Here is a 26,815-nt window from a genome sequence, read left to right as displayed (position 1 = left end):
CAGAGGCATCCCATCCAACCTCCTGCTTGAAGCCGTCTCCTGCTCTCCATGAGGGCAGCATGGTTTCACCTGGCCAATCTTGAACTTCCCTGAGGAAACCAAATTTTTCTACTGTCCAGTATGAACCTCCAGCACTACCAGTTGTGGACACTGTTCCTTATCATATAATCTAATACTATGAAAAGATTTTGGTTCCATTATCTTTGAATTTGCCCTTGAAACAGTTGGGGGCCGACAGCCGATAGCAGCCTCTTCTTTGCCACACTGAGCAAGTCCAGCTCCCTTAACTTCTCTTCCTAAGGACTTCTGTTCCCGGCCCTTGACCATCCTGATGCCCTTCTGCTGGACCTCACCAATTTCTCCACATTCCACTTGAAGTGGGGAGCCCAGGACACATACTTGCCTGCCCCTGTTCAACATTGACACCTGAAATATGCAGCGCAGCTAACAGGGCTCTCCCTGCTCTTTCCCTGGCCATCAGCTGTGGAAATATGACCAGTGTCCTCATTCACCACTTGCCCTGGGAGCAGCCTTGGAGTGAGCAGCTGTTCGTCAAAGCACCAGACAGTGTTGCCTGTTCCACACCACCTGGTACCATCCCAGCCCAATGTTTTCAGAGGTTCACAAAGATCCTGCAAATCAATGCCGATTTCAAGTTCTTTCAAAAAAAGCAATTCCCAAAAGGTTTTGTCTATCATTAAACCAAAATCAAAGCCAACAAATCTCAAAGCATTTCCAGTTCTCACTTTGAAAACAGTGTCACAGCTTCCTACCCTACACCCACTCACAAAACCATCTCAGTTTGTCTTACTGCAACATTTTGTTAGCATGCCCTCAGATCACTTATTTTCCTTTTTTGCTTCCATGGAAAAAAAAAAAAAAAAACATTCAGTCAGGGTTGACCTGAAACACTTTTTTTTCTCAAGAAATCAATCAATCACAAGTCTAGTCATGCTGTTGCTCATCGGGGTTTCTGGTCTCCATACACAGATATATTACACCTGAGAGTATGGAGGAAATAGTAACCCTTACTTATCCATCTGTAGTCTATCTGCACTCGGGATGCTGCCTTCCCACATGGCTCTGCCCTTTGGCAAAGCAGCAGAATGAGGTCAGGGAAACAGACTTTCCTATATAACCCTCCTCCTACATGATCCCCCCAAATCCTTCATTCTTGGCACATCCACCTTAGGGGCACAGTGTGAAGGACAGGCACCTGGAAACACTCCCATCAAGCACCTGGCTGTCAGAAGCTGAGAGATACACTGCAGGGAGTTCAGATCATGATAAAGATGATGAAATGTTTAGATTCCTAGTGAACGACTTAGAAGAAAAGGTTAAAAAATGAAATATGTATATAATTTAGTGAAATGAGGCTAGAAAACACATTATTGTCTGGAAATATTCAAAAGCATTAACTGTAAGGCAAGCTGAGAAGACTAGATGAAGGCCTGACGGCATATCCAATCCCCTTCCCTGGTGATACTCAGTTTGGGATGCACACCACAACCCACGACAAGGATAAAAATAGCTTGCTTCTCTCTCTCTTGAGACCAACTGGCACTGCACAGCCTTGGGGCATCCAAGCCAGTGAGATGTCCCTCCTGGAAACACAGTGCCACAGATAAGAGAAGTCACTATAGGAATCTCTCGCAAAACCAGCTTTGAGCTGCTGATTTCTTGGCATCTTCCCTGCCCTCAGCAGCTTCCTATGAAGGAGAGTCTCTCTAAGGATACCTAGCCCTCATGGAGCCCCTTGTCCAAACTGACAGCTCAGGCAGGAACTACATAACCCCATAGATCAATGTCAACAGGAGTGTGTTCAGAGCAGCTAATTACAGACACCAGGGCTGGTGAGGTAAGGGATTGAGAGCAAATGAAGAATTAATATGGAGCTGCTAGCAAGCAAGGATTAAAAACAACCATTGTCTATTCTATCCTCATTTGGGGACTTGTAGCTAGGATTTGCTGCACAATAGCCTGGCTGAGTAGTCAGCACTGGGACAAATCACACAGCAAACGAACTTTGATGCCCTAGGAAAAAAGCAAAGGCGAGATAGAAAGAAACCCAGAGAAGCATCTGGAATGCAAATTAGTGCCTCCAAAGCACTGGCTGTGAATGCCTGGCCTAAACCCAAACCAAGCCTGAGCACATCCTGGCTGACAGCTCCGTGTCCTTGCAGCATCAGGAAAAACAACCTTTTGGCCCCCGAATTCCCTAACACAACAATACTGAATATAAGCAGGCATTCTTCAAATGGTTTACAATTGGAAAGGAATCTCCCTTATCTACTCACAACATGAAGTGTTTCACTACTGTCTACACATGGAAAACTGAAGGTCAAAACAGAGGAGCAGCAATCCCATGGCTACCTTAGAAGTCAGTCGGAGTTGTGAAGGGCAGCCAGCTCTCACAGCCCTACCTGCAATCCCTGCTAAGTTACAGAGGTTTCCTGAGACTGGGAAGGAACTACAATACCTCCATTTTCCAGTAACACTGTCACTCTGGGAGGCATGGAAGAGGCTCCTGGATGAAACAGGGATGAAACCTCATCCCATCTGAACTGAGTCCACAGTGTTGTTAAAGTTTGTGTAGCTCTTCTACTTTACTCCCTTCTACCACGTGTCAGTCTGCCACCAGTTGCCAGTAAAGTTAAGGGCAGATAGCCTCTGATGGAGGTACCTGTAAATGAACCTCCAGATCTGCACTCTAGGCAGAGCCATAAAACATTGCAGACTTGGACTATGGGAGTCTCCAAGTCATCTTCCTTTCCAGTGCCTACAAACTGAAGAAGAACTGAAGTGTGACCTGCTCTCCAACTCCTCATCAGCAGAGATGAGAAAGACCCATCAGTGCCAGTTGCTGCAGTCACCCTTTTTGCCTGGTTTCACGCTGCAATCATGCCTGGTTTCCTCTATCAGAGTCCAAAGCCAGCTGGACAGTTTTGTTCCCTATTTCTCTCCTTGTTGCCCCTTCCCCACCTCCCCTGCCTGGCACTTTCTAAGGGCACCTGCTGGTGAGGCACACAAAAAGTTAAACCATCTATCTGCTGCTATATCTCTCCAGCCAACCAGAGAAAGACAGACAAAAGGGAAATCCCAGGACACCAAGAATCCTGTTGTTACCTCTTCCCATACAAGGCAATCTTTGCATTTGTCTTGTAATCTGTATTATTCTTTCCTCCCAGTCAAAAGGGAGAATAAAGGCAAATGATGAGTGATGAGGAATTAATTACAGGCAGAGCCAGCTGTACCTTCTGCTGGCTGCCTTGAAGACCAGAGCTGGCATTTCAAAAGACTGGCACTCACACAAAAGACCAGCTGTGCTGCCAGATAGAATAACCCAAGGGATGCCTTTAAATGTTACCTTCTCACAACAAAAAAAAAGGCGTCACTCAGTTTCCACAGGAGGGGGACTTCACTGTCACACTGAATTGCAGTGTAGCTCCAGAAGATCTGGTGCAGGGAGCTGTGGGAGGGATGCAGGGCCTGTAGGAACAGGGCCATCAGCACAGTCAGTGTGGGATGGCAGAGAAAGTAGAAGTTTCCTCAGTTCTCTTGGGGAGTTAGTGCAGGGTGATGGGGTGGGGAAAAGGCTAAGGAACAGCTCAGTTTACATGGCTCAGATGGAAGGCAGGCAGCTGGAGCAGTCAGGAAGCAAAGGGAGGATGACACTAGGCACTGAGAGATGGGGTGCTACGACAAGTGCAGCAAAGCTCCGTGGGATGGGTAGGGAAGGCTGTTGGATCCACAGCTGGGAGCTGGCACACAGCCTGGTCTCACTGCAACTGCCTGCTGCACTCCTGTAAGATCCTTGCTGCAGTATGGGGCAATCTCAGGAGATCAGCTATGGATGAGAATTCCCGGCTGCAGCTGAAGTTTAGATTTGGCACCCAACTGGGAATTCAGGGCTGAAAGCCCCCATGGAAATTCCCATGGCATTTCCAGTGCAGGCAAGATAGATTGAGGGTAAGAAGCTGACTGATTGCAAGAGATCTCCAGTAGCTAGAAAGAGATTCATGGTGTGGAGAGGACTTAGACCTTACACAGCTTAGCAGAGTCACCTGTAGACCCAAAATGAGGGCTAAAACCAATCCAAGGAGAAAAGAGCTCTTACATTTTCTAACAGGGGCTCTGAGCACTTCTTTGAGTGTTTAATGTTAATGCCACTGATCAGAAACTAAAAGCCCAAAGCTCAGTGCAGGCAAATACCAGGAGCCAGTGACAGTCTCCAGAAAGAACCTATTACTGTTTATAATCTCCACAACAAACACAGGTCTCTCTCCCTCTCATTTAAATGGATGCCAATGTATAGCAGTCAGCATCAGGCTGGTTACAGAGCTGGGGGGAAAGTTACTGCTCTGAGAGCTAGAGAGCAGAGGGTGGAAAAACAATTGTAGCACAGAGAGAGATGCAGAAATAATACCAAGTGGTACAGACTCATAATTTCTAGGAATGTAAGTTGTCTTTGTGCCATGGTAGGATGTATTTAGTCATTCACAGTCTCTCAGGATGCTTCACACATTAACATATGAGGAGTAAGACAATTAAAGCCTCTGGGCTGCTTTCCACTTCTGACTACAGAGAACTTTTATTTCTACATGTCTGTCACTGTTCTCAGCTTGGTGTGCAGGGTCCCCTCTGTCCAGTCCCAGGGTCACTACACAGACCTGTTTCTGCAGTCACTGCTTAGCTAACTTCAGAGCAGGACGGTTCAGAGAGCTCATCCTGGTCAGAGTTTGGAAAGCTCCATGATCCCACCTCTACTCACAAGGCATCTGCATTGGGGCATGGAGAATGTTCAGCCTGTGCTGCCAGCTGATTGCCGTGGGACACTCCAAGCTCTGGTACAGTAGGGAGGCTATGGAGAAAGGAATCAGGGGAATCAAAGCCTCCTGTTTCCCGTTGTATCTAGGACTTTCTGGGGATATAAACAGCAATAAAGTAAGTTTTGATTGGCAATGTTTCCCCTACAGCAAACCTGTGAAAATTACTTATATATGGCTACAGGGAATTTTCTTTGGAGTTAACTGTGGATTTCAAAAACCCAAAGAAACAAACACATTTCCACCTCTGACCTCCTAAACCATCATCAAATGAGGCTGGGCTTGAAGCAATATTCCCTGACACAGCAAAGCCAATTGCACAGATTGATCTATGATCCATCACTATCTATCTGACCAGTCTGGCATGTACGGGAACTTTGGGATGGAGGGAATGTGCCAGCAGAGAAGCAACAACATTCTAAAAAGGCAAAGCAGACATATAGCTGAGCTTCTGGGGAGACACGTGGGCAGGGGGGATCCAGGCCTTGCAGACAGTGGGGTAAGTGCAGTGCTATTGTCATGGCTGTCTCATGATGGGGAATAATGGGAGGAAGGCAGGGAAGCAACAGCTATAGCTCCTTCTCTCCAGCATATCCCCACCTGTCTGTGTACATAGAGAGCAGATGGTGATATGGCAGGAGCAGACTCACAATGGAGCTATGCTTGAGCTTCTTTGCTCATTTGATCCACTAGTCTAATTAGAGAAACTGTTAGCATAGAGATATGAATGATACAAGACTTCCATCTTTGATACTGTGTTTATAGAACAAAATCCTGGCACCCCTTTTCATGGAAAATTCTCTGAGAAACTGTTTGTGACCACTAACAGCCCTTTCTATGTGTGGACAACAGGATGTGGTTTAAGAAATTCAAAAAAAGGAGAAAAAAGATCTCCATGCTCCATAATGTTAAATTTATGCTATCTCAGAAGAACAAAGCCCCATCTGATATGCAGCTAGAACAAAACAGGGAGGGCACAGAGAGGGTGACTCAGGAGTAAGTTCAGAGCTGGTCACTTGTTGGGGCCATGGCTGTGTAGGAGCCCAGTGCTGCTGCTGACTCAGCTCCAGGCAGGGCTGGGGGAGCCCCAGGTGCTGGGCAGGGAAATGGATGCTCTCCTTCATTTCTCTGTGAAGCTCCTGGCAAGCAGGATGGGAAGATGCCGATGGGGGCAGCTCCTTCCCTCTTTGCTGCTGTAGCTGCTGGTCCCCCAAAGTGCTGGACACTACTTTAGAGAGGAAAGGCCAGCCTGGGGGAAAATCATAGAATTGTTTACATTGGAAAAGACCTTTAATATCAAGTCCAACCATGAAAAACAGGAGTTTGATAATGTCTTAGGTTGCAAATGCAAGATGTGGTCGGGGTGTGTGTTCTATTGCCATCTGTTGGAGGTGGGGCAGTTATCTTCTGTTAATTGGGCCAGCTGTTAAAACCAGGTAGGGCAGTTTTCTTTGTCTTCCAGACCCATCCTCCCTCCGGGGAGGTATATTCTCTTAATGGCCATTGAGTCTCACCGCATGACTGATAAAATTACATCATCCTATTGCAAGACACTCTGCCCAGGGGGAGGAGCCAAGAATTCCTACCTGGATATAATCTGAGACTTGGAACACCATAGGCAGCCTTTTTCCCCTGGATTCCCAGAGGAAGACCACGCCCCTCTGCACCACCACTGGACCTTCAGGGGAAAACTCCACGCTTCTCCAGGATCACTGCTCCATCACAACCACACCTGTCACTCCAGCAGAACTGCAGCCACCACTTAATCTGACTGCTACCAGCATCCTGACCAACAGAGTGTCAGGTCATATTCTGGCTCTGTCAGTGTTGTTTGGCATTACTGCATTTTTATTTGTTTTCTCCTTTGTTATTTTTCCTAATAAAGAAATGTTATTCCTACTCCCATATCTTTGCCTGACAGCTCCTTAATTTCAAAACTGTAATAATTCGGAGGGAGGGGGTTTACATTTTCTATTTCAAGAGAGGCTCCTGCCTTTCTTAGCAGTCACCTGTCTTTTCAAACCAAGACAGATAAACCTAGGAAGAAGGAGTTCATCTATAGGCAACTTTTCCCATCATTTTTGTAGACTCAAGAAACATAGTGAACCATAGTGCATTTGTGAGGTCTGTTTGCTCCTTGTTCACCCTCTGTTTCATGACGTGCCCAGATGCCTTCAGGCAATGCTCTCTCTCCTCCCAGCTTTGATAAGGGGCCCTTTGATCTTTGGCAGCAGAGACAGCTGGGTCCTTTGCGGAATTCATGTGCTCAGCTCTCAGGCTGAGAGCGCGCACTGTGCTCAGCACTCTCCAACGAGCTGAAACAAAGTCTGCTTCATGGACACTGCCAGGTTTAAAAGAGCACAACAGTCAAACAGGGGACTCTGCCTCTCTCCCTTCGGAGGGCAAGCTTTGCAAAGACCTCAGCAAGAGAGCAGGGAGCCTCCCAAAGCCCCCAGAATACAAAAGATGTGTGTGAAAGGGCTGCTGACAAAACCCCTGCAGACATGGATGTACTTATGTGAGGAAAATTTTGCCTGTCTCCTCTCTATCCCTATTAACAATTCCCCTATTTCCCCATCATCAGCCTGTCTGTGGTGTCTCAGTCCTGGGAGCCAAGCACAGCAGCTGCAGGGCTGCAGGGCTTGGAGCAGATGGGCTGTTTTACTGCAGTGCTGAAGCCAGTGAGACAGCAGGAAGGAGCAGCTGAGATCACATTTCTTCCTGCTGAACTGAGGACACCACTCAAAAGCTGTTCTCTGGCCTCATCCTCTGCCTGACCCAGGGAGATGTGAGAGGATGAATGGTTCAGGCCTTGAAAGTGATTTGCTGCAGGAAGGCTGTTTGTTAGAACAGGCTGTGCTCCCAGCTTTGAGCTCATTATAGCTGGGATGCATTATAGGATGCATCTTACCAAGAGACTTTCCCCACTTCATGCCTCGTGTTTTTGCACCACAAAACTCCAAGGCAACTAGCTGAGACAGTGAGACTCCAAACCTGCAACAGCAAACTCCTTCAAGTGTTGGGGTGCCTGTCATCCTTGCAGAGCTCTCTTTGGGAAACAGAGTCACTCCTAGAAGTGATGGTGGCGACTGACACTTGTTGAGCATTTCTTTGATTTTCTGGGATGCATTTCCATACATTACAAAATCATGTCTGGTTGAAGTTCAAGAACAGATAGACATGGAGGCACAATTAGGTTATCATAGTTTGCACTCTGTCCCCATAGCCTTTCTCCTGTCAGAACACCCAGGGGAGTGTCCAGAAGTGCACCTGCAATGACCAACAGTGAAATAATTAATGGTCTGTGGAGAGAATGGAAGATTGACAAGGGAGTGCTAAAGAAGTAGCTGGATATGCTCTGGGAGCTCCTGTTTCCTCTTCAGAGTCTGTTAAGTTTTGTATGTATCAATTTCAGAGTCTGAATAATCGATGCAACACCTGATGTCTCAGGAGATGATCAGGTTGCAGTGTATCCTTACAGCTCCTCAGCTTTGCACAAGGCTGCTGCTGTGATTGAAGTCTGAATGGAAAGATGTTCTGCTGAATGAAGGGAGGGGAGATCACAGCAAATGTCCATCAGAGGAATAACTGTCTCCAACCAGGTGACCAGGAGCAAAGAAAATCTGTGGGGATTCAGGGCATCTGCAAATGAATGGGTGCCAGCAATCTGTGCTCCAGCAGCCTTCCCAACAAAGCCTGCAGCAGGAAAGTAGTCAGACATTCAACTGGTAAGACAGAAGAGGGTTTTTGAATAAAGTAACATTTCAGTTCCTATCTGCACTGGGAACTTGATTCAGCGATGCCCTTTTAGTGAGGGACAAGGAAAGGCAGGGATCAGTGAACCCACATTCAAGGTACTAAACAGAATGCCTGCATCAAAATGAAGACACGATGTTTGTGGAATGAAAATTACATGTAGGCAATCCACATCTGAACACCTTTCTCTCATCTCCATGTCTTCTTCTTTAGATGTTAAACTCTTTGGCTTAGGGATTATCCAATCCTACCTGTCAAACATTGGTGCTCTTTGTAAGTAAACATCTAATGAAGGGACAGACACATAGTATTTACTGGGCTCCAGCAAAAGTCATTGAAGGGAATTCTCTGCCCTTGGTTATGTAGGAAGTTTGATTAGATGATGTATCAGTACCATTGAGTCTTAATAATCTTTAAATCCATGCCTTTAATCCAAAATTCACAGAATTCTTTACAGAAACAATGACTTAATCTGTCTTTGGTTCAGAGTCACTGTATTGAACTTACAGAGGCTGAATGACACTTTACAAATACGTGGGCTTCTTGCTGGGTATTTACAATCCTTGCTCACGATCATGGTATCTGACTACCCTCCCAAAAAACCCATGCAAATACTACTAGAAGAGACCACAATCTATCCAAAGGGTCCATACCACAGCCCACAGGAAGGTGCTGGATCTCTTAACAGATCATTAGTCAAATACATATTTATCAATGGCCAAAAACACATTTGAGTAAATGGAAAAAGGATGAGTATTAAAAAAATTGAATGCACTTTTTCATTACAAACTCTTCACTTAGCTCTAACTGCAACTTGTTTTCAACAGCCTAGAGGGAAGTGAATCATACTCATGAGGAAGATCAGCCTCTCCTCAATCAATCCAGTGATGTAATCCCTATTGTGTAGAGTAATTGCACTGGAGATAATGGCATGGATTTAATGAACGACACATTTCTATATAAGGCAAACTTCTGTATTTCTGTATAAGGCAAACTTCATGTATCCAAAAGAACACAGCTACCTCCAGGGTGCCACCTGTATTACGGTGCAGTGGCAGGGTGCTTTGTTCATAAACAAAGTTTGGGTAGGAACAAGGGACCTATGATGGTGAATCTCACAAAGACGATGCCTTTGTGGCTTCAAGCTGCTTTTTCAATGACAGAACTGGTACCTCTCAATCTGTGTGACCTGACAGCTCTGACTAACGTGACTTGTCAGAATCAAAGCCACATGGCACCCACTGGCTCCTACGTGTGATCATCCACCACGGCCTATTAGATACACTTTGCACTGATTGTCTGATCTGAGCTGAAGAAGTAAAGAAGCAATTCAGTTTGGCAGGCCCTCCAGACCTGTGATTCCTCCTCAGCAGGAGGGCTTCAGCGGGGACACTGCCTGTGTAAGTGGCCTGCCCACAACCCAATTCCCTCTGTGAAACAGCCATGTCTTTCTTGGGCTCAGATGCTGCAGCAAGCAATCTGCTCAGGTCTCATTGTTTCCAGTGATTCACAATCAAAATCCTTCTCTGTCATTCTCCAGCACTGCTCCTCATGGGATCTTAGAATAGAGTAGAAGAGAAAAAAAAAAGAAAAGGGAAATGAAAAGAAAGAAAAATGGAAAAGGACCTACAACCACCTGACCATTTTGATCACCTCTCTAGGAAGCCCATTACAGTGTCTCATAACCCTTTCAAAAAATAACTTTGATCCTCCCCTGATGCACCTTTGAACCATTCCCATGCATCCTGTCATGGGATTCATGGATTGGCACTTCTCACCCCCTTTCCTTCCTCAAGAAGCTGTAGAAAGCAATGAGAACTTTATAATTTTATTGGAAGCTTCCCATCCAGATTATACACAGACCAGACTTAGCTGGGGTGGTCAGATAAGGTCAGTGTCAGCACTGGAACAATCACACCCTTAACTCTCCATTCAGTGGCTGGAATTTCCACGTCTCTCTCAGCAACCTTCATCCTGTGAGCTGACCATGAAGACATCTCTTGCTGCAGAACCTGCAGCAGCAACTAGCAGTGAGCAGGAGGCTGCACAGATCATAACCTGGCTACCACTGAGTTAGGAGGCATGTGAGAAAGATGGCAGCAGACTGTGGTGGAACTAGTCTGTCAGGGAACCTGTCCTCTAAAAGCATCCCCCTCTCAGGCAGCCCCCGGAAGGGAGGAAGAGGAGTCTCATGGCTGAAGCAAGGACTTGAGGATTTGCTCCCAGTCAACCTGACAAAGAGGCTTTTTGAACTTGGCAAATAGTTGCTAGCTGCCATGGCTAGTTTCCTCCCCTGAAGAAAGCAAACAATTCCTCAGAAACACAGAATCACAGAACATTCTGAGTGGGAAGAGACCCTCAAGGACCATTAAGCCCAACTCCTAAGTGAATGGCCCGCACAGGGATTGCTGCCACGATGATGGCATCATTAGCTCCAACCAAGTGAGCCTCATTTGACATTTCCACACCAGCTGCAAGTAAGACACTCTTGTTCTTGAATGCCTGGTGGAAATGGGATTTCTTTTCTTCTCCTCCCCCTGATTTTTGTGTTGGGGCTGGCAGGATCATAGGGCAATGTGAATGCTTGCTACAGAGGGGGCCAGAGGAAGAAAAACAGATGACCAAATAACTTGAGAAGAACGGGGACTGCCTCCAGGGAGCTCCCCTTCATCCTGCTCTCTCATCAGCTGAGAGATATTCAACAGCATCCTACTCTGCTAGTCACTGAATATTTTATATCATGGCTACAACTGATGCATTTGTATTCTGTTTCTCTCTTTCGTCATATCTATTATAAACGAGTAGTGTCTGGGAACTCTCCCAGGGAAGATTTGCCTGGATGGCTACGGATATTTTATAGTCAAATTGTGAGAGTAAAGCAGCTTTCAAGTTCTGTAGTGGGGGGAAAAAAGGTAATAAAAGAGTTATTAAAAAAATAAATAAATGTCGGGATTTTATACGGCTACTTTTTGTAGGGACAGAGCTTCAGTTTACTCCATGATGGAGCTGGAGCTGCTAGAAGAGGCTTGGGATGGGAGACACCCTCTTGCTGGCATTTTCTGCTGACAGGAGCAATCTGGTACACTCTTGCTGGCACCTGGCTTGGCAGGACTGTGCTGGCACTGGGTGAGCCAGGGGCTGTGGCTGTGACTGCAGGCATCAGGGACAGCCGGGTCTATGGGGAGCAAGGCATGGCTCAGGACTGCAGCAACCCCACCCGTGCCTTCACATTGCTGCACATGTGGGATGGATGGGAGGGCAGGGTCTGTCTCATTTCACAGGAGAAGCCCTACTGAGTCCTACACCGTAACCCAGGGCTGAAGAAGAAGAGCTGAATAAACTTGTTTTGCCCCAAGAACTCTGAGAGGACTTCAGCCAATAAGGGCATCAAGCCTGGCATCGAGGTACTGAGTTTCAATTAGCAGGCAGATATATGGTGGGTTTGCTGGACCAAGTCATGCATTTCACAGGCCAAGAGAAAAAGAACTTTCTTCTCATTTCATTCTCTTTCAATCTCTGTCTAATCAGTCTGATTTTAAAATTTGCTCTCAGCTCAGCAGCACCCACCATGGAAATCATATGGCATTAAAGAGTCTATCCACCTCACAGAAATTTATCAGCCCTTGTACAACAAGAGGAAAAATGGGGATCAAACAGGGCCCATAACACTGGATATGAAGGGAAAAACCAAAAGATATAAAAGGTGTCTGAAGCTGAGGAACAGAAAACAGCACTTAGAGGCTTTCTTAGGTCTCAGGAGTCACCATCACTTTTGGGTAATTTGTGGGTAGAGCAAATCAGTAAAGAGTTAAAATGCTAAAAGAAAAAAACAAAAAACTGTAATGAATTGGTTCTCTGGCATGTCCAGTCCACCCCATCTCCAGACAGACCACCACAAAAGAACTGTTAAACCAAGCTCTTTTCCAAAATCAAGAAAATGTTGATGAGCTTTTACTTCACCTGTGAAATGAACGTGGAAATCTGACACGAGAAAAAAAGCAAGAGAGGCCTCCTCTCCCCACATCTTTTTTTTGCCAATCTCCCACCAGTCTGGGCCACTCTTCATCAAAGAATGAGACCCCTTTCCCAGCCTCCAGGAGAAGACAAACAGGAATTAGGCAGCAGAGCTGACTTACCATAAGGGCCAGCTGCAGGGAACACTTGAGTTTGCCAGACAGCATTAGCAGCTGGACTCTGTCAGCCAAGCAGGACCAGCAGCTCCAGGAAAATCTGGTGTGAGCCAACACCGACAGTGCTCTGCCTGAGCAAGCTGCCACCGCTGGCAGGACTACAGGGGGAATCCAGGTGTGTGAAAACATCTCTGACCTAGCCCAATTCCAAGTGCAGAGAGCAGATATGAACCCTCAAAACACAGACACAGATGGAGATCTGCTCAGTGAACTGCAGCCCAGCTCCTAGCCCTGACACCCATGGTGTCAGGGTTTCAGCCTTGCCCAGATTTTGCAGTTTAACCTTTCAGCCGTGCCACGTGCACAGAGATGTGGCCAGACTCAGGAACATGTTCCCTCCCAAAGACATCTGCAGTGCTGAGCAGAGAGAGGTTAATTAACCCCGCTTATTGAAGGGCGGACACATTCCTGCCTGGGCCCTGATTTTTCAGTCAGGCTCTAGTCCAGCAGGTGATTAATAACCCTGTGTGCTGTGCGCAGAGTGCATCTATTATTCAAATTAATGAAATTATAATCAAGAGGTGACGAATTAGCAGTTGCTCCTTGACTGGATATGGAAACTCATTAGTGTGCCAGGCGTTTCTGTGGTGCTCGCTGCACTTGAGGCTTACAGGAGCCAGGCAGAGCAGGCAATCCCCTGGTCCAGCTGGGGGAACACACATCCTGCACACCCCAGTGTAGCTGTGGCCACCTCAGAGCTCTCTGGTTCACAAAGCCCCTTCACCCTCTTCTCCATCCAATGGACAGACTGACTGTAAGGTGCTGCTCCAAGGACAGGCTATGACAGCCTCACAACCCTGACACTGCTGGGCTACGGGACAAGTATTTGAGTGCAGCAGCCCCCCCTGCTGCCTGGAATACTGGAGTAGGACTCCCACCCTCTGGAATTGCTAGTCACAGGCACAGCTGCTGGAGCAAGAGGCTGGAGATCTTCCCCAAGAGCCCACATGAGGCTGAGTTGACCCTTGCCCAGAGGGGACTCACCAATGTGCTTCCCGTACATGTGGTAGTAGAAGGAGACACAGTAATACTTGGCAGTGATATTGTACAGGGGGCTGATGAGCCGGGCTTTGTCTCCTGTCACCCGGGGCCGGGACGCCTCGATGAACATGTAATAACCTGCAGAACGAGAGGGAAAGGTGGGCAAAGGCAGCATGCACTGGCTCTCCCTTCCCCCAGATGATGGGATGCCACACTGGGAGACCGCCCCTCCTGTGGGAGACATGGCCTTGCTGTGCCCAACTGCTCTGCACCCACTGTGATCCCAGCCAGAGACACTTGCAGGATACCCCCAGTGCCTCCCCTGCCTCGGCAGTATTTAAGGAAGCACGGGAGAGACAGGCATCTGCAGACCTGCTGCGGGCACATGTAACAGGTGAACCCCTGCATATCTGTCTGGGTGGACAAAGAGCCCCAGAGCTGGCTGCACTGTGCAAGGAGAACACAGAAAGAGAAACCATTCCAGACTAATTTCTCTGCCTCAAGTAGAGGGAGAGAGGGTTCAGTACATCTAGCCTGAACAATATTGTTGTCTAAAGAGAACAATACCAAAGCAATTGTTAACAGCCCAGAGAGGAAGAGATTAGCCATTTAATTTGTTAACAGCATTTTCAATGCTCAGTCAGGTTGGGTGTACTGAACACTAATGGAAGAAACCATTTCCTTAGTGGGCCACTGGATGTTTCCCATTTTTTTCTGAGTTCAAAGATATGTGTTTGCATACAAATTTACTTTTCTTATTACAGAGAGAGCGACGTAGCATCCACTTAAACTGGGAGCATGTGCTCCACACACAGCTAAGGTGAGCAATACATAACACCAGTCTCCTCAAGCTATAAGTGAGGCTTCCTTCTGCCCCACAGGCAACTCCCATCTGGTCTCTCATGCTTCTGTGCTTGGTACTAAGGAGATCTGTTTGCATCCCTGAAAATTTCTTTGAGGAAACAGCTTGCTAAAACCTACAGGGCCATTTCTAGGTGTTAGAGATATTCTCCTAGTTGTTTATCCATTTTCTTCTTCAAAACAAGCATCAAACAGCGCAAGAGCATTAGGCATCAGGCAATTAGCTGACAACAAGAACTAATGCTCACACTCTTCCCTTCAACAAAGTTGTGGGTGTTTTAATTGTGTGCTTAATTCCAATCAGCAACATGCAAATTAACTGCCTGCTCCCTGCACCCCGTGTGAAGTAGAAAGCAGTTCAGCTTTCTCCCAGAGCTGTAATGCTCCTGACAGGAGATGGTGTGCACCTCCCCTCCCCTGCCAAGCCGAAGGAAACCCAGATGTGTGCTGACCCTCTGGCGTGCCGCTGATGTCCGTGGGGGGCCCCGTGTTGACGGTGCGCTTGGGGTTCTGCGTCAGGGCGTTCTGCCGCGTCCAGTCAAAGTTGTCCATCTTGTCCTGCACGAAGCCGCAGATCTTCTCGTCCTCAAAGCGGCAGGTGTTATCTGTGGGGATGGGAAGGGAAGGGCTGCTCAGCTGCTGCTTTTCCAACACCCTCCCCAAGCAGCCTGGGTGCTCACAGCAGTGCTGTGACACCACTGAGGCTCTGTGTCAAGCCAGGGGCAGATGGGCAGCTCCTGGCCTCAGGAGGAGGCTGAAAAGGAATGCATCATAGAAATCATGGAAACCATAGAAATCACAGAATGGGTTGAGTTGGAAGCAGCCTCAAAATCCATTCAGTTCCAAACCCATTACCATGGGCAGGGATGCCATTCAGTAGATCAGGTTGCCCAGGATCTCATCTAACCTGACCTAGAACACTTCCACAGATGGGGCACCCATAACATCTCTGGGCAGCCTGTTCCAGCGCCTCACCATTCTCTGAGTGAGGAATTTACTCTTAAAATCTAATCTGAATGTCCCCTCTTTATTTAAAAATGTTCCCCCTTTTCCTATCCCTACCCATAATACACCAGTGATCAGTGTTACTACAGAAGTGTTAATCCAGGCTGATAAATGTGATGGTCTGACAAAATGGAAAAAAGCTATTATGGCTAAAGAGATTCTCTGAGAGATCTGAAGGGGCAAATGTAGAGGAAGGTAAAAAGATCACCAAAGGCAAACTGGTTACAGGGGCTTTTATATCAGAACAACTTGATGGTAGAATAATTTCCCCAGGAGAGAGAAAAAAGTAGCAGCAGATGACCCCCCTTCAGGCTATATATTTAACTAAACTATGACACACATGAAAAAAAATCAGCTGTGGAGAAGAGGTCAGCTCAGCACGACAAACGTGTCATTTAGCCAGAGTACATCTAATTTACACCAGCTAAAAAGCACATTTGATTTTGCAGCGTATGCTGGTTCCCCTAACAAAATAAAACACGTAGGTAAAAGATTTTTATGTAGGATCAACCATATGTGCAATAGGGCTCACTTTTATTGCTACCACAAGACTTTTACACCCTACAGCAATATTGTAAGACAGATGAAAAATCTCGTGCATAGACATAACCCAATATGGACTTGCAGAGATTGGAATGAATTGGACATGACCAGGCTGAAGACTGTAACTTTTGTGTTAAAAAGGTAGTTTTGTGTCACAAAAGCAAAGGTCAAGAACCTGCTTTACACTGCTGACACAATAGGAGAGGGATGGATAAAACAGGCAAAAAAGAAAGAAAAAACAGGTCCAAGAACCAATGTGAAAACTGTCATGTGTTTTGAAAGGTCCCTGGGCAGAAACCAGAGCTGGAGAATGAACTGGAAGTGGCATCTAGGACCTTGTGAGTGATGTAGATACAGCAAGCACAGATATCTTTAATTGCTGCTTTTAAGTAAGAGCAAGGAGGTGTGCTATGAAACTGAAAGATAAAGCCATGAAAGAACTTATACACAAAGGAAAAGCAGGCTCCCCATGAGGGCTTGGAATGTGCTAGGAACCTCATCCATGGCATGCTGGTGCACGACTCAACTTCTGGGGGTTTACCTCCCACTATTATTTATCATGCCTAGATGAAGAGAAGCCTAAATGCCTCCTGGGGCTCCTGCATTCTTTTATCTTCAGTCATGCCTTGCTCTGGTTCCTGGGCAGGAGGCTTTTTCTCCTAGCATGCATGACTCTGGCAGGACATGTAGGACAGAGCAGGGTCCTTAACCTATGGGCTGGGTGCCAAGGATGGGACACACAAGGGACGTTTTCTGCAATGCCAGGGCCAAAAGATCCAGAAGCAGTACAATGTGATGGCAGGAGCTTCATATATCTACCATACACACCAAAATCTGTTCTCTTGTACCAGAGAAAAGAGACTACCCATGAAATGAACAGAATCTTGACTCTAAGATGCTTCACCTTCTGGTGGCTAGCATCCTCCCCATCCTCTCCCATACGGAAATGAAAATGACCGTAATCTAAATGGACATCAAAGGCCTGCACACCCCTGAGGTAGGGAACTGGGTTCCCCCTTCCTGCCCGTCTCTTTCCAGCATCCCATCAAAGCAGTGAGAAAAGAGGATGCAGCCTCCTGAGGTAGCCTGCAGAAATGTCTTTGCCAGCATAGGTTGGACAATGTGTGGCAAGCCAAGGGCCTGTTTCACAGACCAGGGCAGCTGGGTTTTCAGTAAACTCAGCAGGAAACCGCTGCATGCCCACTCCTCTGGGCTCAGCACAGCCATTGGGAGCTTGTCTGGGCTGGCCACTTAACTGCTGATTAACCCTGGCTAAGTGCTTTCCACTCAATCTGCTCATTTCTAATTAGCATCCAAATCCAAATTAGCCACTGCTCTGCAGTGCCTAACACAGGGGGTCGAATGGCATCTGGAGCTGAAGGAGAAGGGAGCAGAGGACAGGGCAGATGCTTGCTGGGTCTGAGACAGGGTAACTATGTGGGTGTCTCTTTTATCCCCAGAACACAGAGATGGAAGGAGAAAAGAGTCAGAAGGCAGCTCCTAAGGGTCCTTCCTTAGCTGTTTTGGCTGAGAGAAGGGAGTTCATGGCTGTGCCAGATCCCCAGTAGTCCTGAAAGGAGACACTGGAGCCCACAAGCTTGCCGATGTTACTGGGTGGTGTAATACCCCCGGTTTCTCTCCACTGCACCAAAAACATCTGCATGACTCCAGCTCATGGGTTGCCAGCTGCAGTCACAAGAGACACATTTTCTCTCAGAATGGCATTATCTCACACAGCAGGATCCACAATGGCTGTCCTTTTGCAAAAGCACCAGGGCGGTTTGCACCTCTGACCCTGCTGAGAACATGGACTTCCAAAGAAAGATGACATCTTTCTCCAACACAGAATTACCTTAACAGGGAATATCAGGTGGAAAGCAGAGTTGGAAGCTGTAACACAGAGGTCAGCCACAAATGAGGAGGCTCAGAAATCAAAGGAAAGGCAGATTAAGGAGAAAGCACAAGCTCACGTGGGTATCAGAGAGATTTGTGCAGACAAGAGGACCTGAGCACAGCATTCCAAACTTCGCCCCAAGGCCTGGTTGGGCCAGCCTGTGGACTGTGGTGGACTACTGTGCCTTCATTTTTAAGGAGCCACACACGTGGGATGAGACTGCTCAGAGAAGTTGACTCAAAAGTCTATAGACAGCACTTTTAACATCCAAATAGGGCCCTGAGTGCATTTTATCTTCTCACTCCAATGCAGCTCCTTCCAGAAGGCAATGCTTCTCACAGAGCACATAAAACAGAGAAGGGTCCCGTGCACCACAGATCAAGTAATGCTTAATCAACAACATGATCCATCTTATGTGCAACACCACTTGCTGTGCAGGAGTTTGAACCTCCAGCACATCGCCTCTGCTTAGCTTGGGAGCTCAAGCACTTTGCAACAACTAATGAACAAGGCTTCTTCATTTCTCTGTAGCATAGCAATGCCTCTTTCTACTTATCTTCTGCATTACATGGGGGAAATAGATGCACAAAGTATAGGGAGACACATTTAAGGTCACAGCAAGCAGTGCCTAAGCTGGAAACAGAACCCAAGTGCTCTGACTCCTGGTCCTTTGGTGTAAAACAAGCCACAGGAAAGTAAAGCTCTGTGGTTTCTCCGAGCTACAATGGAGGTGCCATGAACAACTAGGAAGTGTTCAGTGTGGTTTGGGACACTGCCAGCATGTCACCTCTTGGTGGTTATCAACAAGGTTCACCAGGACAAACCTGTCAGGTCCAGCCAAGAAAAAAAACCATTTAAATCACCTGCTGTACCTCAGAGAACACAGAGGTGATATGACTTTTGACCTTAACTGTGTGATGCAAACCTTCTTGAAGACTTTTGCCATTTGCCAGGGATCCTGGATCATCCTCAAGGAGTAAAGGAAGCTTCCTGTTTAAAATTTAAGCAGTGGATTTAAATACTAAACACAGAAGATGTTCTCTGGATTGTTACAAGTAAGGTGGAGGTGGCAGGGGAGCTGGCTCCTCAAAATCTGGATTTAGTGCTGTCTTCACCACACAAATTTCTTTGGCAGGCTTTGCAGTGGTGGCAGCTCAGAGTGCAGAGATGTTTTGCTCTCAGTTACAGACACCATCATGCATTCCCAGGGGAGAGACCCTCTGCTGTGGCTATTAGCATTTCTTGTTGCTTTGCCTTCTTGAGAAACATAACGGAGGTTTTCCTTTCAAGTCCTTAGGGGAAAGCCATCCCTGGTTCTGAAATTCTGCTGCCAGATGAATGCAAAAAATAATACTCCTATTCTAGCTGCAGACTATGGGTGAACAGCAGTTGGAGTGCACTTGAATAAAATTGCCTTCATCATTTAGCTGTGGTGCGACAACTGGCACTGGCTTGGGGCATAAAGGACCACGCTCCAAGCCCCAGCTCTGTTGCAGACCTGCTGTGTGACCCACAGGCTATCATTTTATGGACATCAGTTTCCCTATCTAGGAATTGAAGACAATGAGAACTCTATTGAGACCTCAAAGTATGTAATGATCTAAGAAAGAATTTAACAGTCTCTCCCATTGCAATTTTCTAGGGATTTTATACACAGTAATGGAAGAAAGTTTCACAATGCTGTTACTGGTTAAGCCATCCTACTTGCCACCAAGGTACAAGGAACTGTCACCTCTTTTAAGCTTCGCATTACAAAATACTCTTGAAGAATGGGCACAAACTTGAGTAATCCAACTCTAAACACAGGCTGACATCTCATTCCCACGTGTTCTTACCTGAACAAACTTCGATTCCTCTGGACTCTGAGCATTTTCAGAGACCAGACAACAGCAATAGATGGTAAGCAACAAGCCAGGCTGATCTGCAACAACCAATATCTGCCATGGATCACCATCCACTGTACCTGCCCATGGTCCCAAAATCATGGGTTTAGCACCACACACATCCAGACTGCAGCTATGTGAGAAACAGTGTTGATGCTCTGAAAGGGCAAGACAGGTTGGCCAACCAAAAAATAAACCAGCAATCCCATATACTTCTTAATGACATCATCATCAAGGTTACAAGGTTACATCTGATAAAACAAGGGAAGCCAAAACACCCAGGGAGGAGGAGCTGGAATGGCTTTTGGAGCAGCACTCCATAGAAAGCAAATGTTATATCTAAATAAAATTGCAGAGGAGGTAAGGACAGAGCATATTCCTCAGCACTGGAATGTGGTCATGACATGAAACCAATCATTTATTCTAAGAGAACTTTAAGGTAAAAATCTTAGAATTCAGATAATTCTTAGGCAGTTTTAAAAATACAAATTCTGCTTTTTAGAACCAGATTTACTGATTTTTAAGAGCCAGTCTCACTGATAACCTCTGAATATTTGAAATTGCCAATGTCTTTTGTTCACCTCGTCTGCTCTTCCTTTGCTTTTCCTTTCTAACCCAATACCTGGCTCTGTAACCATGCCACACGCATGCCTGCCCCAATGTTATTAACATCTTATTAGGCTGAGAGAGAAAATGCATGAAGAAGTAATTGTATTAAGTGACTCTCAGAGTTTGTAAATTAATCACCATTGTGCATGCCCTTGGATCAGGCTGCCAGAGGCATTAATCATCTAATCTTTGCCTTTCACTCCAGAGCTTTCAATGTTTGCTCCCAGAATTTGGCTCAGCAGCCTAGTGTGAACTTTTCCCTGGGGTGATGGTATCAGGGGAAGTATGAAAAGAAGAGGTAGAAGGAGGGATTTCCATGTTTTTGGGATGAAGAGTTGGGGAACTCAGCTGTGGTCCAAAGAAAGAGCAAAAAGCTTTTGAGCTCATATTTCACTGGCAGCAGGTCTGAAGGGACATATCTGAAAGCAGGTGTGGTAGGTCCGATTTTAGGCAGTCTCAAGATGTGAATGCACGGGCAAGAGGTGGCCCAGAGGTCCCAACAGCCACCAGAGTCTGGGCAATTTATATCAAGAGGAAATCCCAAGTGTTGGGTTTATTGCATGAAAAACACGAGTGGCTGAGTTGTGCTCCACCACAGGCAAATTTCCTGCAGTTGTTCTGGACTCAATAAGGCTGCCAAAGGTACCCCAGGCAGGCAATCTGAAGGCTCAATTTACAAAGACCCCAAGAGACTGACATAATTAGGACTGAAGTTGCTCTGGGTTTCCCAGTGATTTATGCAGTGTAAAAGCAAGTGGCAAAAGGCCAGACATTGTCACTTCCACCTGTGGGCTGGGGTACTTGCCTCCTCCAGCAAGTACTGAGAGACACATTCTAGAGTAGGTCCCTGGCAATATGCTCCACGTCTCCCAGTGAGTATTCTCCGGAGAATATTTAAAGTAGATCAGGAAGTGAGGAAAAGAAAACAAATGGAATAAGAAATTAGAGGCACAAAATCCCTCTGACTCTCTAAGAAACTCCCACTCTCAGGCAGAGTATGGTTCATCAAACCACCCTCAGAGTGTGAACGTGCAAGAATTAACTCCTTGCGGCTGCCTTAACAAGAGAACTCCCTATTCTGCCATCACCTAATCCTGGCTTCTCCTCTCTGCTGGTATTCTGCAGTGCAGCAGCAGCACTTACCTACACATAGAGCAACACATAAAACCACTGAATACTGACTCAGCAGCTGGAAACGGAGGGACAGCCCCATGCTGTCCATGGAACACTAGCAAGCAGTCTGCCCATGGGCTTACATCCTATAATCAAAGTGAAGGGACCTTGTTGCGTCCTCTGGGGATCATTCCTCCACTACTTACAGCAAGCTAGAATTCCTCTTTTATGCTCAATGGGCACTGTCATCTTGGTGTTAAAGAACATCATTCTTAGACATTGTGTATTCAGCTCTCAAAGTCAATGGGAACTCTGGATGCTCAATAGAGAGGGGCCTGCATCTTGCCAAGAATAACCAGAAGGTAAAAAAGCAAGTTAACAGTGATGACACTGAAGGGGAGGAAGAAAGGGACTGTGCTCAAAGAGTTTGCAAGAAGAGAGATCTGAGCTGGAGACTGCTCCATACAAGCCTGCAGAGATACCAAGTAGTATCATTCCTGGTCAGAAGAGGATGGGCAATATTCCTAAACACAGATATTTTGGGAATATCTGCTTACTGGAAGTAGACTGCTTGTGCTGGGGCATGGGAGTGGGTGTTCAAGATCACAGTCTGCACCATCACAAAGATATCAGGTGTGAGTGAGAGGCATATCCCTGGCATAAATCTCCTGGCAATAACTTGAGGTACAACAAATGGCAATATTTACTGGAAGCTTTAGTGTATACAATTTCATCCTCTTTTGGGAAAAAAGATTTGACAAAGTCAGCTGTGTATTCCAGCTGCTTGTCTTGCCTGATCTGCTGGAGCACTCGACTAAAGTACATTACATTCAAAGCATCAACACAAAGGTCTCGTTGCTTACCTGTTGGATTGGGATAGTTGATTGCTGGAAAAAAATAGAAAAACAAGTCAAAACAAAAGCACAAATCATAATCAAAGTCTGAAAATAAAATAAACACATCAAGAAAGGTCACAAATACACAAGTCTCGTGGCAGCATCCCTGTGAGAAAGCAATGCCTGGTGCCTGTTTTGGTGATGGAAAAAGATGGGGACACTGATCCAAGCAGCAAGAGACCTTGAGACAATCCCACCTAAGGGGTGATCCTAGGATCATAGGAAAACCCTTCTGGAACCCAGTTTCCTTCTGGAGCACCCAGTGAGATAGCACCCACTTAGAAACCAAAGCTTGGTATCTAAGTGGGACATCAAAGCAGTGTGATGCACTGTGGAAGAGTGACAGGGCAGGTATGCTGGGGACACCGGACACACTGTCAGTCCACAGGACAGGAGGGTTGTGTGAAATCAAGCCAACATAACAGGAGAAGGATCTGTACTTTCTTCTGAAATAGACGGTCCATACTCCTGTTGGAGAGTAAAGGAGTCATAGAGTTGTGGGAATAGAGAGAGCTGTGAGCTGTTGGGATGATGGGAAGAGAAGTATAGTCAATGTATACCAATGAGATAATCTGGGACAGAGCTACAGCTTTAGGAGTGACTAGCTAGGACAGGAATCATGCATTCAGCTCTGGAAATAACAAGTCTCCTGAAATTCTCTTACTTTTATGAGAGCGTGGCTAATACACAGGGTCCAGTGGCTATCTTGTATTATAAGCCACTGTACCACAGGGAGTTGCAGCATGGCCTGACTGGGGTTTTGGGCATGTCCTGCCCATAGGGTGCAGAGTGCGAGTCAGAGCTGCTGAGTGAAGGATGAGTGGAGACTGACCTTCAGAGATCTCTAATGCTCTGCATTGATGGCAGCATCCAAAATACAAACCAAATATGATCGCGCTGTGCCATCAGAACTCCTCAGAGCACAGAGACCCACCCAAGGGTGACAGAAGAGCACCTCTCTGCATGCCCACATCCCCTGAGGCTGGGGCCTGCCCTCGTAGGCAGGACCGAGGAGGAGACACCTACGTTCCATGTACCGGATGATGCGGGTGGCCATGTCTCCGGCCCCAAAGCTGGTGATGGGCGTCAGGCGAACTTCATAGCTCTGAGGCACTTTCAGGTTGGGTAAGATGTGCTCCAGCAACAGGCCCTTCTCCATTTTCTTCACAGGAATGAAGGTTTGGATGGTGTTTCTCTGAGACAGCTGCACAGAAAAAGAACCCACAGTGTTGTGAAAATCGTGAAACTGAAAACCTGAGCAATCGAATCCATCATCTAACACCATATTCCCCCTCTTTCTACACAGATGTACACCCAGCTGCTCCATGAGATCTTCATGCAGTATTGGTTTGAAAATTGCCATCCCTGGTACAGAACAGTGATCAGGAGCCCGAGTTCCCCCTGAAGGGAAGCCTTGGTGTCCTCCAAGGGAGGGACTGTAGGGACAATTTGAACTACAGATCTTGAACTGACTTTGTGTCAGAAGCAATGGTTTCAGGAGGGAGAAAATGAACCCAATTCACCCATTAGTGCACCCAGATCCTGTGCAAACACAGCATGGCATTGCACCAAGATACCCTTCAATTCATAATCCCTGCTGCAGAATTCATTCATTTGCTGCCTGGGCCATGTGGCACTTCATTTGGTGTCTCACTACTACCAAGCAATCTAGCATATTGCCTCAGAAACCTTCCACAGGGTCCTTGAACAGGCTCTGCAGGCCAGAGCAAGGGGTCTATTTCAAGTTGATGGTTCTCTGGGGTCACTCACAGGCTCCCTCCTCCTCTGTTTCCCATTGGAAGGGGCTGAATTATGTTAGCTGAACCATACCAGCTAAACACTGTTCAGTTTGCTAAGGCAGCAGGGAAGTTTCAAGAAAACAGGGGAAATATCGTTATCAAAATCACCACCACTAAAAATGATGAATTACATGTCAGTGAAACTTCCCTGCCATGGTCATGCTTGCTTGGCTGGGAAAGAACAAGAATGAGGATTGCATTGTGAAGATACAATTTCCTGCCTGTCGCTGTGCAGTGCCTGGATCCTTGTGGCAAGACACATTACTGGGAATGCTGGTGATGGTAAAAAGACCATTGGCGGGACTTTCCATAGTCCAATGTTAACTAAGCTTTCCCTTGCCTCTGATATGTCCTCTGGGCCGAAGTTTCCATTGCAAAGGCAGTTCTCCTGCCAGGCAGTCTCAGTGTTCATCATTAACTCTGAAGTTGCAGGATTACTGGAACCGGGATGCATGGAGGAAGGTTTACAGCAAATGTGTCAGTGGGTCAAGAAGATGGAGTGAGGGCACAGCAGAAGTGAAGGACACTATCAAAGCAGGGCAGGGGGCAATGCTGATGTGGTGCTTAGCAAAAACAAGTGCATGCAATCCCTGCTCTGCCTGTCTCCAGCTCTCACATATGTAACTCTAAGTTCAAACCCAGAAGCAATGGATGCCACTGCAGAGCTTTCTGTGCCAAAGCTCCATTCATTTCCAACACAGTCAGGACTCATTGACCCATCTCCTTGATCTGCCCACAGTTTGGATGCTGGTCCCAAGTGAAAAGGCAGGGACTGGTCCCTGGGAACCTGTGGCTGCGTGTGGTTCTCACAGAGAAAAACAATTCTGCACTTGTCTTACAGATTGCACCTAAAGGAGACCAGACCTTTGTACCTGCACCCATCAGGGTGTAAGTTGCTTGAGGAACTACTTGCTGCACTCTCCTCCTCCCCCCTGGCAAGATGGAGCAGAGAGCTGGAAGCTGTTCTGGTGCCTTCCCCCAGCTTGATGCTGCTCTCGGGAGCAGTCCTAGTGGGCAGGACCAGGGCAGTGGTTCCCAGAGGCACCAGGATGCTGCCAAGATCTGTTCATATCAACAACGGCCTACCTGCACACATGCCAGCTGGGTTCTGACCCAGCTGGTGCTCCCATTGCTCAGCCCTCCCATCTGCCAGCCCTCTACACCATGGCTCTGGCCAAGCATGGCAGAGCTGGCTCCCAGGGGCAGGGACTTAAGCTGGGCTCATTAGCACCAAACCCCCAATTATCTGGGAAAAGAGGAGCAGCCAGAAGCCAGAAGCAGAAGGCAGGAGTGGTACAGTTCCTAGCATGGGACTTTTTGGGGAGCAGAGTGTGAGTGGGAGGGCGGGCAGCAGCTCCACCCCACAGGCTGCCATTTGCTGGGGTGTTAGGAAGGCAGCCAGCAAATAAGAGGAGGTCAGGAGCCATTTCGCTTGTCTAGACATAACCTTTAGAAGAGAAACAAAATGGAGAGTCAGAGAGAAGCTAGAGGGTGAGACTCAGACAGTGCAAATTCCACCTCAGCTGGGAGTTAGGTGGAATTTGGGTAGCTAAAGCTTCTGGGAGCAAGGTCAAATCACATACTCTCCCACATCATCTAATCCAGGACAAAATGAGAGATCAGCCTCCAGTCTGCACTGCAAAGCTCTGGATCCCCTAGTTGAGTCTATCCTCAGGGACTTGTGTAACCAAATAAATAACTGGCTGCCACCCAGGTTTGGCCGCAAAACAGAAATAATTAAAGGCACATATGCTTCCTAGGGGTTGCAACCTCCCTGCTTTCTAGAAGAGACCTGGATCACTAGGTAATGGGAAAGGCACAGCCAAAGCTCAGCATGTATCTCCTCCTTGTGCTCAGAGGTAAAGTTTTAAGAGGTCTTTTTCCTCCACCAAATATTTTGTAGCTATATCTTCTCCCAGCCTATGTCCTGTCTCTATCCAATATGCAGCTTGGACTGACACGGAAACTGGCTGCCAGCAAGACTGCCCTCTGCACATCTTTACTACATTCTCTACAGTCCTGGCATGACAACAGAACTGGCCCTAGATGTCTTTGGAAAGACTGGCTTCTCTGTGAAAAGCAGCATGGGCCCTGAGCTAGCTGCAGCTGTCAGTAGAAAGAGCCAGGTGCGCTGCCAGCACAGTTTAAAGGGCATGAAATTAGTGCAAGGGAGAAAAGGGGGCAGCTCCAGCCAGCTGCTTGCTGTGTGCATGTGGAGCAGGTGCTGGCTTACAGTCACTAGCACAGGTCCAGCAGACAGAGACATAAAGGCCAAAGTCTGCCTCTGCATCCCCCTCCTCAAACATGCTCTGCGTCCCTGACTGCCAGCAGCAGGTCTGTGCAGAGCTGCATGCATCAGCCCCATAGGGACCCATTTTTCAATCCACTTCAATTGCCAGCTGTTTCCCTGTCTCCTGCTCCATGTGTTCTCATGCTATCCTGGTATCCTCTTCCTTCCA

General features: G+C 47.0%; 1 protein-coding gene across 4 annotated transcripts in view; it reads right to left on the bottom strand.

Annotated features, from left to right (window-relative positions):
• MDGA1 (MAM domain containing glycosylphosphatidylinositol anchor 1) overlaps window positions 1–26,815 on the bottom strand; it is a 141,918-nt gene that overhangs the window by 6,878 nt on the left and 108,225 nt on the right. For 3 of the 4 annotated variants that reach the window (XM_030945715.1, XM_030945711.1, XM_030945712.1), the window contains 4 exons: window positions 23,584–23,761; window positions 22,525–22,548; window positions 15,067–15,219; window positions 13,757–13,891 (listed from right to left, as the gene is read on the bottom strand). In XM_030945715.1, coding sequence (XP_030801575.1) covers window positions 13,757–13,891; window positions 15,067–15,219; window positions 22,525–22,548; window positions 23,584–23,761 — 490 coding nt within the window. The remainder of the gene's footprint in view (window positions 1–13,756; window positions 13,892–15,066; window positions 15,220–22,524; window positions 22,549–23,583; window positions 23,762–26,815) is intronic. The other variant, XM_030945713.1, reaches the window with a different exon arrangement.

This window comes from Camarhynchus parvulus, chromosome 3 (genome assembly GCF_901933205.1).
Source record: "Camarhynchus parvulus chromosome 3, STF_HiC, whole genome shotgun sequence".
Classification (NCBI taxonomy): domain Eukaryota; kingdom Metazoa; phylum Chordata; class Aves; order Passeriformes; family Thraupidae; genus Camarhynchus; species Camarhynchus parvulus.
Note: the sequence above shows the minus strand (reverse complement) of the source record. Positions and strands in the feature narration are given on the sequence as shown.